Below are 11,915 nucleotides of genomic sequence, written 5' to 3'. Positions count from 1 at the left end.
ATTTGCTAAAGGATTGTAAGAAGATATGGATGGACTAATTATCAAGTAAGTCTAAAAGTAAATGAATTCCACCCACACAAACATATGTAGAATGGAGATAAGAAAGAATGGTCAAATGTGAGCCCAAGATCAAATCATGGACCAAAAAGGCTAAATGTGAAGTGAAATGATTTGTCTTGAGGTCAAGTAGTATTCAATCATTGGTAGAGTAAGAGAATGGAAAAATACCAAAATTTCTATCCCAACAAATTAAGACATTATTAATACTTTATTAGTTATGTTGTACAAGACAGGGAAAACAATATCATGAGAGCAGAACTATATATGGCAGAGCACAGAATGCAGATCTACTTATTTTACCAAATTGAGCCTATCTAAGAATCATTTGTAAGAATGATAAAAGATAATAGAAACTGCTTAAACATGTCATGCATATTTATATAATACAAAAACCAGTGAAAACATAAAATATAATAGCATTATGGAAAATTACAACCAGCAGAATAAATTCTGAATTCTCACAAATTTAAATAAAAAAAGGAATCAATGATAAGGAACTACCAAAAAGGATAAGGAACAAAAACCAAAAAAGCATTAGGAAACTAGAGTTTTACTAGGTCTCACTTCCTACCCCGCAATCCAGTAGCATCAAATGGGAGAACCCATAGTCTCACTTACACTCAACACCTGCTTCGGCAGCTCGACGAGGCTTGCTTTTCCGCCTGCTTCCATTTAGCCGAAATCCATTGGACTTAATTGAATCATCAGTGCTTGATCGGGTTCCATTACCGTTTTCCTCCTTGACAGAATCTGCCTTCTCTTTTACATGTGAGTTTCGCTTCCTCTTCTTTCCATTCTCTGTTGCAGAAGGACTCTTTATTTCTTTGCTTGGAGTACCAGATTTTGCATTCTCACTGTCTTCCTCCTCTATTTTTTCAACTTCTTCATCATCAATTTCATCCTTCAGTGGTTTTTGAGGTCTTCCCCTCCTCTTCTGTGCAGGAATTTTCTCTTCCTCGCCACTTCCACCATCCTCATGATTGGTAACAGTTAACTTCTTCCCCTTTCCTCTACCCCTACCCATATTTTTAGAACCACGAAAGAATAACTCATACAAATGAAGCAGATTTCTGCCAGAGAAAAAAAAAACACATTCAAAGGTGTCAATATAGCTAAGATGAACTTTTAAGAATATACAGTCTAATCAATAAATGTATAATAAAATTCTGATGAATTTGGACACATCAAGAAAATGTAATAATCTTATCATTCCATCAAGTTTTTTTTCTGTGAAGAAAATTAAACAAAAAGATATGCGTAAAGGCATAAAAATAAACAAATAGTGAAACATAATAGCAGATCCCATAAATGTGTAATGCTATAAATGTACCAAGTAGCAACCAGCACACATACACTAGCTTTCAATAACAAAGACTTATGGTACATTCAAGCATCGTCCAAATGAATCCATATTGCCATTCATGGCATTTGCAATAAACAGTTCTCTCGTCCATCAAGGACTACTTCTAGGAATCAAAAAGAATATGGGATGTTACTTTTCTCTTATATAGAATAAATTAAGATGATAAAAATTTTGAACTAGAGCACCTCCTTCCAGCATAAGAACAGGATATAAGGTGAGGTAATGGGTTCATGACCCCATTGAATGCAGGTGTAATTAACCAATATACACAATCCCCACTCCCCCACCCCCACCCCCACCCCCAAAAACAAAAGAGAAAGGGTGATGCTAACTCCATTCACTTCAATGTCCCTGCAGTAGATATTGTGTTTTCAGCATGCTTCTTCAAATATAGCAAACAGACAACCAAAACAAAAACAGCTGTATAAGTAGCTGGTTAACCCACCCTTACTAGTAAAGGTGCAGCTAGTTGCAGCACAGAATGTACCAGTGAATAAGGAAAGCAGATTGAGATAATTAATGATGGATGGATGTTGGAGGAACAAAATGTTCGGTGCCTTGCCATTGTCTACTTTGCCAGAGACTGCAAATGATGGAAATCCTATCAATAAAGAAGAGATATAGCCATTGCCACTCAATTCAATCTGGATTAATGCTAGGGCAGGATTAATCTCATTATAAATTGAAACAATAGCTTATGAGATGCATATGAACTGTCTAAAAATAATATCTGATTACAAAACTTCTTTGCTCTCCATTTAGTTGCCAAAAAAATAAATTGGAAACCAGTTTTTTAATCACAGTTTTCTGTTGTTTTTTGTTTCCAAAAGATGAACTTGAGCAAGCTTAACAGTGTGTTTAGTACATGCGAGAAGAGGTTTGTTCTCTAAGGTCAAAATTTGTGAAAAACTCAAAATTGATAAATACCACTTATGGTCTTCTGTATTCTCATTAAAACAATCACAGCCTCCAGAAGATTTTCCTTTTACTCAAGTCAATTAGAAAATGAACAACAAACAATAAAACTTCTGCTTTTTCAGCTACAAACTAAATAATTTGTATCAGTTTACTCTCAAAATATTACAGCACAAGAACACAAATCATATGGAAACTAAAATCTTGAAGATAAGTAACATACCTACAAAGACTCACTTAGGGAAAAAAGGAAAAAATAAACGCTAGAAATTACTATATCCCGAAAATCCAAGAATCAAAAAATAAGCTTTGATAACAAAGCAAAATCTCCAAAACCAGGAAAGTAAAGATCCAAAACAAAACATGAACTTGATGGAACCCAAATAAATCAAACATAAGACAATCAATTTTTCAACTTTCAAACCCCAGAAATAGCAAGAATAAAAGCAATATATGGCACAACAAAGAAACAAAAATATTTCAATCACAAAACCAAAATATATATAGAGAGAGACGAGAGATGAAATGATACTAACCAGGTTTGAAAAAAAGCTTCTTTGCATCTTCAGCATGAAATCCATCACTTTGAATCTGTTTAAACACCCATATAAACTTAAAAGAGAGAGCAAGACCCAGATGGGTTTTTTGTCTTGTAACAGTGAAAGCTGAGGAAAAAAAGGATTTTTAATGGAAAAAACTATGATCTGAGGGTGAAATATTGGATACCCAGATCAAGAAACATTGAGATTCGAATAGAATAAGGATTAGAACATAAGGTACAGCATGTTGGCTCCTCTCAAATAAATTGTCCAAAAAATGAAACAGAGAATGCTTCACAGAGAGAGAGAGATGAGAGCTGAAGAGATATTTGTTGTTGATTGGCTTTGTAGGCTGTGTGTGTGACTCTCTCTCTCTCTCTCTCTGTCTCTCTGTAGTGTGTACTGAGATACGCGTGTATGAAATTGAAAACAAAGGGGGTGTTTTGGTAAATGAATGAGATTCAGAAGTAAGCCATGTTCTCCAAAGCCAAAGAGCTATAAATTGTTGGACTCTCAACTCAAGTTTAAGGGGTCTTTGTTGTTGTGTGGATCTAAAACAGAACACAGTAATAGGTAAAAATGTCAAACTACAAACTAAAAAGTACTAACTTTGATGCCATATGTCTCCATAAGTGAAACCTAACGACATCAATTTGTAACTACTTTAGGCACGCAAAGGACACCAATAACTTGAATTTTAAGTGTTCCAAATTGATTTCAACAATTATGAGTTTTTCTTTTTTTCTTTTTTCTTTTTTCTTTTTTGGATTGTTTGTAAATGTAACATTTTTAGACGAAGATAAGTAGCTATATAATTTAATTATCTTCAAAAAAATTTGTCATGTAATCAAATATTTTCCCATGTTAAGCTTGCTCTCTTCAAATGTCTACCTATTTCAATCTTTGGCTTGTAATATCTTGTGTAATAACCCTTGGCTCATTACTATATTTTCTAACATGGGTTTGATGGCATTGAAATTGAAAAGAAATTTAGTCTCTTTGACAACAACTTTTTATTTTAATTTTTTTTGTTTATTTGTTTATGCATTCCTTTTTAAAAGTCTTTTAATCAATTTTAACAAATAAGTAAATAAACTTTCAAGTTTTAAGCAAAAAAAATGTTTTTAAAAAAACTACATCCTAATGCACTCAGAAACAAAACTTATTATAAATCGATAAAAGTCTTTGTTAGGGACATATTTGATGTAATCAGCTAATCTTTTGACGAAACACATTTTACTTGTAATTAGGTAGATTTAGGATCGTTTAAGACTTCAATAAACATGTTGTTCAAGTCAAGTGTTAAAGCCATGCAAATCTGTCCAAAAAACAAGTGAAGAATTGTTGTTCATTAAAACTTGACACAAGCTATATCTATCAAGAATTACAAAATCATACTTTTCAGTTCTGATTACACACATATCCTTGAGAATTTATGTATGGTTTCTTTTCTCACAACCCTAGACATATATGGTTTCTTTTCTCACAACCCTAGACATATATAAGGATTATTTTAAGAGCCATCACAAGTAATGCAAGGTTATTGAAAATTGAATACACGCATATTGTGACCGGAGACAAAAATTGCTCTAGTTCATCATTCTCTTTATAGAAGCTACTGCTTATTTGTGCCAAGGGTTTTGTGACCAAGGGGCTTCTTTATCTTCATGTTGATGAGCTGAAAAACTTTGTAGCCAACCTCTTCTTCAAGTTGGTGTGTTAGTCACGTACTAGGATTCATGCATTATTGATTAGTCACATACTAAGATTCGTGCATTGAACGGAAAGATTACCGCTACGATACAAGTCCAATTGGGTATTAAGGTAAGGGTTCAACTGTAAGTTGGTATTAGGTACTGAGAATCCTTTTACTTTGTAACCGCTTGTGATTGATAATAGTGGATTCTCAAGAGTGATGACCTTAAATTCGCCCGGTGGGGTTTTACCTCGGAGGTTTTTACCATTCGTAAACAAATTACCGTGTCAAATTTATTTTTCGCTGTATTTAGTTTAATTGGTGATTTGTTTGTGCTACCACGCTGTTACATGTTAAATTGACTTAATTAACTTGGATAATTAATTAATTAATTTGCCAAATGGGTTAATACATTTTTGGCCTATTAGTCTTAAATTAAATTACAAATAACTTTGCCTAAAATTCAATTCAGTCCTATAGCTTATGATTTTTTTTTTCATTACAATTTTATCACTTTCTTTTGTATTCAGTATAGTCCTTTCATCCCCTTCCATTACAATGAGTTGTTAAGTGTCTAAAATATGATAATTTTTTGCTAGTATTTTTTTATCTTAAAAAAAAAACATTGTTTTAGGGGTAGTTAACAGCCACCCACTTAATGGAGTGGATCAAATGACAAATCTATATATATATATATATATATATAGAGAGAGAGAGAGAGAGAGAGAGAGAGAGAGAGAGAGAGAGAGAGAGAGGGGTAAAGTTAAGAGAAAATCCAATTAGGTTTTAAATTGGATTCCATATGTTGTCTAATTTTGCGCCACATGTCCTATTTAAGTTTAAAAAAAATTTGTTCTAGGTGAGTTAATGAGGTGCAAAAGACAAAAGGTCTAATATAAATAAATCATCAAAAACTCAATAAACAAAAAAAGAAAGAGTAAACTCATGTGTATATCCAAAAGAAAATAAAATAAAAAATAAGAGAGATAGAGAGTATAATATGAATCCATATATGTGTGTAATTGTAACTTTTTTTTTTACTTGTATCATGCATATGCACATGTTATACACCAGTGTTCAATAAAAGTCAAAGTTAAGGACTAAAATAAATAAATTAAAAATTACAAGATTAGATTAAATTTTGGATAAAATTAAAAATTGTTATTTGTAATTTAGCTCTAATAATAATAATAATATTATTATTATTATTATTATTATTATTATTTAAAAAGATCCAAAGTCTTTTTAGTGATTTTCTTTTTTTGAAAAATCCAGATTCTAATATCTTTTTACAAGCTTTTGAAACTTAATTTCATGAATATTTTGAGTCACATAATTAATTTATATAAACAAGGATGATTTATCAATGGCTATGGGTTACGTCTAACTTATTGGTCCCCCATTCACTTGTGAAAAATGTTTTCCTTTTTTTAAGAGAAAGATTGGATATTGCTAAAAAAAAAAAAAAACAAAAAAATTGGATTCACTTGTATTATTGCGGCCACTTGATGTGCTAACAGATAAAGGGTGGTGCTTCTTAGAAACAAGAAAAGAAAAATAAAAAGATTGATCTTGTTTTTGTATATATAAGATTAACTGAAAAGGATATATATATATATATATATATATATATATATATATATATATATATATATATATATATATATATATTGTTGGAAAATTTAGACCCTGATCGATAGAATTAATAAGTTTTAAACTCAAGTTGTTAATTAAATTTATTATGAAAAATATTGTTTAAACAAACTAACATCAATATCATGTCAATATCATGCACAGCAAAATAGTAAATAAGACAAGATATGATGACCTAGAAAAACCAATAAAGCAAACTATTTTCGCAGTAAAAAACTTAAGGGGAAACCTTTCCGAAAAGTAATCCACTATAATAAAGAGAAGTTTCAAATCTAGTACAAAACTTATGTCCCTAGACTCTACAATCCCCCTAGATGAACTTATAGCAGAAACCTTCTACTACTTCAGAACTTTTAAACTCTTCAATATATGAATGCCACCCTTTTTCACGAATCCCAGTACATGACTAACCAATTATGCACGGATCTCAGTACGTGACTAACTCCAGCAACTTAAAGAAGATGTTGTTGACTACAAAATTCTTCACTTCATCAATAATGAAGACCAAGATGTACTTGGTTACAAAACCCTAAGATGCAAAAGACACAGTCACTTCTTATAGAGAGAATAAGGTACTCGGTCACTTTTTCATATGCTCTCTATGTGCATACCCACTGTGACGGCTTTTAAAATAAGTCTTATATATGTCTAGGGTTGTGAGAAAAAAAAACCCTACACAAATATTTCAGCACGGGCCGAGAATCATATCTAGAAATCTCGACAGATTCAGCTTCTATCAAACTTCTGTCGAGCTTTCTTCGTTAAGTCTCGATAGATACTGTTTCTGTCGAGTTATCTGTCGAGCTTTTACAATTTTTCTTCACTTGTTTCTTGATTCAATCTTCATGGTTTTAATACTTGGATTGAACAACATGTTTCTTGAAGTACTAAACTCATCCTAGATCTACCCAATTACAAGTAAAGTTCATTTTGTCAAAAGATTAACCAATTACATAGAATATGTCCTTCACATAAATTCTACTCTAACATAATCTAAGTGTATATATATGCGAAACTCCCTCTTAAAAACTTGAACTCCGACCCATACTTCACATACCCTACAAACACTTATACTTGTGAAGTGACCACTGCACCAAGAGTACGCGATGATATAACGTGGCTATTCTTAATTAGGCTTAGAGGAGAAAAAATGGGCTTGGATGAAGAGAGAGAGAGAGAGAGAGAGAGAGAGAGGGGGGGGGAGAGAAAGGTGGGTTTGTAATCCTAATCTATTCCAACAAAATTTACTTTGCATAACAAATCTACCCTTATTTTATGCCTTCATCTTTGTGTACATCACTCAAGTCGGGGATTTGACATTTACCAAAATCACTCACGGATACATTTGTCTTATTCTAAATAAATGTACTATCAACTATGACAATTCTATCTCTCAAAAAAAAACTATGACAATTCTAGTCATGTATTCTCTCAAAAAATAGTCAATTTATGCAGAATTGATGCTTCAAGGAATTTTATACTTTTGAATATTATATATTTCATGATATATATATATATATATATATATATATATATAGGTCTTTGACCCTCTCAACTGAGTATTTATTTTATTTTATTTTTCTTAGGTAATCCTTGCTTAGTGCATACCATGTCGTATTTTTCTTTATTTGCAAACACCAAAGTTATCTATTTTTTTCACCCACTAAATAAGTAAATTGTGAAAATTGGCTTTGCCATGGCACTCAGGAAGCTGGGGAAACCAACCTCAAAAATCAAAATCATGTATATTCCTTCTTGCATTTTTTGGTCTAATAGCTGAAACACTTTGTTTGAGCCACTTGGAGAATATTAAAAAAAAAATGCTTTTTAAAAAAAAAAAAATTAGCCACTAGAAGGGACTAGAAGAGTATTCTTAGTCAACTTTTTTTTTTTTGAGACCTAATTCTTATGCAAATTAAGAGATGACATTACCATTTTTTATTTCCTCATCAATAAGATTTTTAATTTAAGACTCACCCTATCTGTTTTTGTTTTACATGATAATATGTATCAATTTAGAACTCACTGTAAGTTACAACTATGCTGTATAATAAGGCCCACAATTACACTTTTCTATAATTTTTTTTTTTTTTTTTTTTTGCAAAAGTTATGTTCTCAACTTAATTAGCTGAACCATGTCTATGCCACGTGAAAAACAAAATAAACTATGAAAAATAACACCACCTAACTAAGTGGAAATATTAATGTATGACAGCCACCTTAGAGACAGGATTGATTATGAAAGTAGCAACTTCATCTTTTAAAATATTGGTAATTTTTTAGATTTTTTTTTTTAATTTTTTGGGGTCAGAAAGGATAAGAAAGAAAGAAGATTCAAATCAACCTTTTTGACTTGCTTGAAGTTTCATATGCAAGCCCATTGTATTGTTTTTGTAACTTTGTGTTTTCAGCTTTTCATTGAAAGGATGGTGATTTGAAAGTCATCTGGTTAATTGTCTATCTGCTCATACAGGTTACTCTTCGTGTAACCTAGTACATTGTTTTTGGGTGGTCCATCATCAAAATCGTCCTTCACATGTGAATTTCTCGAAACATTTTTGTGTTGTTGTGTACAATGTTCCAGACCACTGTGACTACATGGACCCCTAGACCACAACCCAGGGTATGGGAGGCACAGTGTGGTTGTAATGTAAATAATTGGTCCAAGATATTGTGATTTTAGATTTTTTTTTTTTTTTTTGAGGAATTAGATTCTATCTTTCTAAAAGTACACATAGTACTATGTTAGAATTTCTTCCTTTAGTTCTTTGCTTCCCTCTTTAAAAGAAGACACTTTTTTTTTTTTTTTTTTACTTATTACTAATGGGTCACAATATTGGAAATGGTGTTGGAGGGTCCTTGGGTTCCCTCCCTTCCCAGTTTCAAACCCACTCTGCTCTTATTTATTCATATCAATTGGGTCTTGGAATTGATAATCTTATAAGCACTTATTAAAGGAATAGGGAGCTTGGACTCTGTTTGAGTGGAAAGTTTACCTCCAAATTAGTCCCTATGACTATTTAGGTTGACAAACAAAGTCACTTCTCCACTACATATAGTCATTATTCGGATTTTTTTTTAAGATGGCATAATCGGCCACAATCATCTTAGCCATATAACTATTTGAAATTTTTTTATTAAGAGTTAAATTTCATGGGCTAAAAGCCTAAAACCATCTCAGTTATATAATATAAACTGTCAGACCTTTTTTTTCCGTGTGTAGAGAAGTCTATGATGCAAAAAGGTAGTTAGTAAATGTTGGCTATTCAAATGTGTTTTGTAACGTCGAGAATCTTGTAGTTTCAATAAAAACGTATATGGTTCAAATTCTCGCAACCCAAACCATCAGTATATAAGAACAAAAATATATTTTGTGATAGCAGAAGTTCTTATATCATATCATTTATTGAGATACCATAAATTTTGGTATCACTTCTTCCATGATAACAAACTTCAACCTCATTTACATGGCTCTCAGCTATGAGTATCCTTTAAACCTCAAAAGAACTATCAAACTATTTTTCTTCTAATAATTTTTCATTCTTTGGACCCTTGGCCGAAACCACACAATCCTTTGATATATGGTCTATATATAAGATTTCAAATTCTATTCTTTGGTAGATAAGATATAAATTAATATTTATTATAAAAAATAAATTATTATAAATCATTTCGTATAAAAAAAAAAACGTCATGATAATAGGTGTCCTTGTGCTCTCATAAAGGTTGAATTTTTTAGTACAATCAATTGGTTTTTTTAAGGAGTCAAGTCATTTTCAATTTAAATAACATTTGTTTATTAGTTTTTGTTACTTCCCAATGCAAGTGGGGGTTGTTCGAAGCTTCTTTTGACTAGAGCATAAGAACACCAATTAATAAAAACCCAAAAAAGTAATCAAGTTCTCCTTTATACATTATACACTAAAAAGAGTCAAATATACACTTATAAGTGTATGAATGGTCATAGTACCATTGACAATATCCAACAAATTGTTTTCTCTGTATACTCTGTAAACACAAATTTTTCAATTGAAGAAAAATCAAACAAATTGAAAAATGAGTTCTACAAATATATTTTTGTATTAATCAAGTAATGAGTACAATCTCTGTTTTGATTCTTTTACAAAAAGTGCTCCTTTGATTCTATCTTTTTTATGGTCTTAACTCAGATGCGAAATTTTTCTCAATTTGGTTGAAAGATGGATCAAATGGTCTTCACAACGAATCTTTGGCTTTGAGCTTGTTACACATTTGTTGTCCTTCAAGTTCTTCAAGCCCTTCAAATGTTCTTCAAGTTCTTCAAAGATTCTTGAGACAAAATTTCTCCAGAGCTTGGACCTCTTGAAAACTTGGTCCCCAAATGAGAGGGGATGTCCTCTATTTATAGTGATTTTAGAGGATAAGCTCCACTTCGAGTTGATATACTTGAAAGTATGTAGTAGACTTTTGATTGGCCCAAATTCTTCTTAGAGATAATTATCTCGATTTATCTATATTGTATTTTGATAAAGATAATAATCAACAAAGATAAATCATTATCTCTATTAAATCTATTTTAATGAAGATAATTATCTATCAATTTTGAATAGAAAATTTATCTTTATTTTATTTATTTATTTTAATCAAGATAATTATCCATAAATTTTGAATAAGAAATTTATCTTTATCTTGTGGGCCAAATGACACGTGGCAAATTTTGATATGCCAATGTGATGTCAATTTAGATGACACATGTCATCATCTAATTTAATTAATTTAATGACATTAATTCAAAATTTGTCATTGAATTCCGATGTGGCATTTTATAATTGGCTTAAACTTTTGCCCATTACATACTCTTTTTTCTTTTTTCTTTTTTTAAGTGAAGTTCTCAATTTTTTTTTTTTTTAAAAAAAAACCGACAAAAGAAATTACAAAGGGACGAATGAAAGGGACAATTGCATGTATAGGCAACAAGATGGTGGACCATTCTGGGTGCCTTTTTAAGTTTTCTTCTTTCTTCATTCTGGGTGACCAATAAAATCAAAAAGTCCTTCTATTTAACGTCGGGCAGATTACCTTGTGCTAAAAGAAAATTTCTCAAGGATTTTACGCCACTCACGGGTCAATCCATATCTGTATATTTACTAATGCTCCGTTTATTTTGACCAAAAGCATCTCAACCCCTCCTACCTTTTCTTATGCCAATACTACTTGCCAATGACATGGTCAGTACTAAGACTTATCTTGGTTGTCACCTCTACACTAGCTTCAACCTTATCGCTACCATCAGTCACTATTGCCACTCTCATCACCATCACAGCTGCCGCGGCTACGACCATCCTACACCGTTGCCCTTGCCAAAACCATCTTGTGCAGAAACAAATGGAGTGCTAATCCCAAGCCTGAGTTTGAGAAGATAAATCCAAGTTTTGGTCGAACCCAATTTGGTTTCCCCCTACTATACCATAAAAAGACTAGTCAAGTTACAATCAAGATACCTTGTAATCACTTACATAGCACTACGTGTTAGGATAAGCACACACCCTTGCAACCTATATTCGTATCAAATCCAACCCAATCTATACAATTCTAGATATCACAAGAAAAATGCTAGCCACATATGCACCATACAGACTAGAATCTTTATAATCACTTATATAGTCAAATTCAACCTAGTACATGCCCACACAACTCAAAACTCATATTC

At 31.7% G+C, this 11,915-nt stretch overlaps 1 protein-coding gene across 7 annotated transcripts; it reads right to left on the bottom strand.

Annotated features, from left to right (window-relative positions):
- Positions 1–414: 414 nt before the first annotated feature.
- On the bottom strand, positions 415–3,412 carry LOC142607419 (uncharacterized). Of its 7 annotated transcripts, none has more exons than XM_075778910.1 (3): positions 2,875–3,409; positions 1,911–2,006; positions 415–1,130 (listed from the first exon to the last, which is right to left on the bottom strand). In XM_075778910.1, exon 3 carries the CDS (start codon positions 1,082–1,084, stop codon positions 671–673), a length of 414 nt encoding a protein of 137 aa, XP_075635025.1. In that variant the 5' UTR covers positions 1,085–1,130; positions 1,911–2,006; positions 2,875–3,409; the 3' UTR covers positions 415–670. The 7 variants fall into 7 exon arrangements, with proteins under 7 accessions (XP_075635025.1, XP_075635024.1, XP_075635030.1 ...); XM_075778909.1 differs by having other exon boundaries at positions 1,869–2,006; positions 2,875–3,379; XM_075778915.1 differs by having other exon boundaries at positions 1,875–2,024; positions 2,875–3,291.
- Between the last annotated feature and the right edge of the window lie 8,503 nt (positions 3,413–11,915).

This window comes from Castanea sativa, chromosome 8, assembly GCF_040712315.1.
Source record: "Castanea sativa cultivar Marrone di Chiusa Pesio chromosome 8, ASM4071231v1".
NCBI classification, from domain to species: domain Eukaryota; kingdom Viridiplantae; phylum Streptophyta; class Magnoliopsida; order Fagales; family Fagaceae; genus Castanea; species Castanea sativa.
This window is presented reverse-complemented; position numbering and strand designations above follow the sequence as displayed.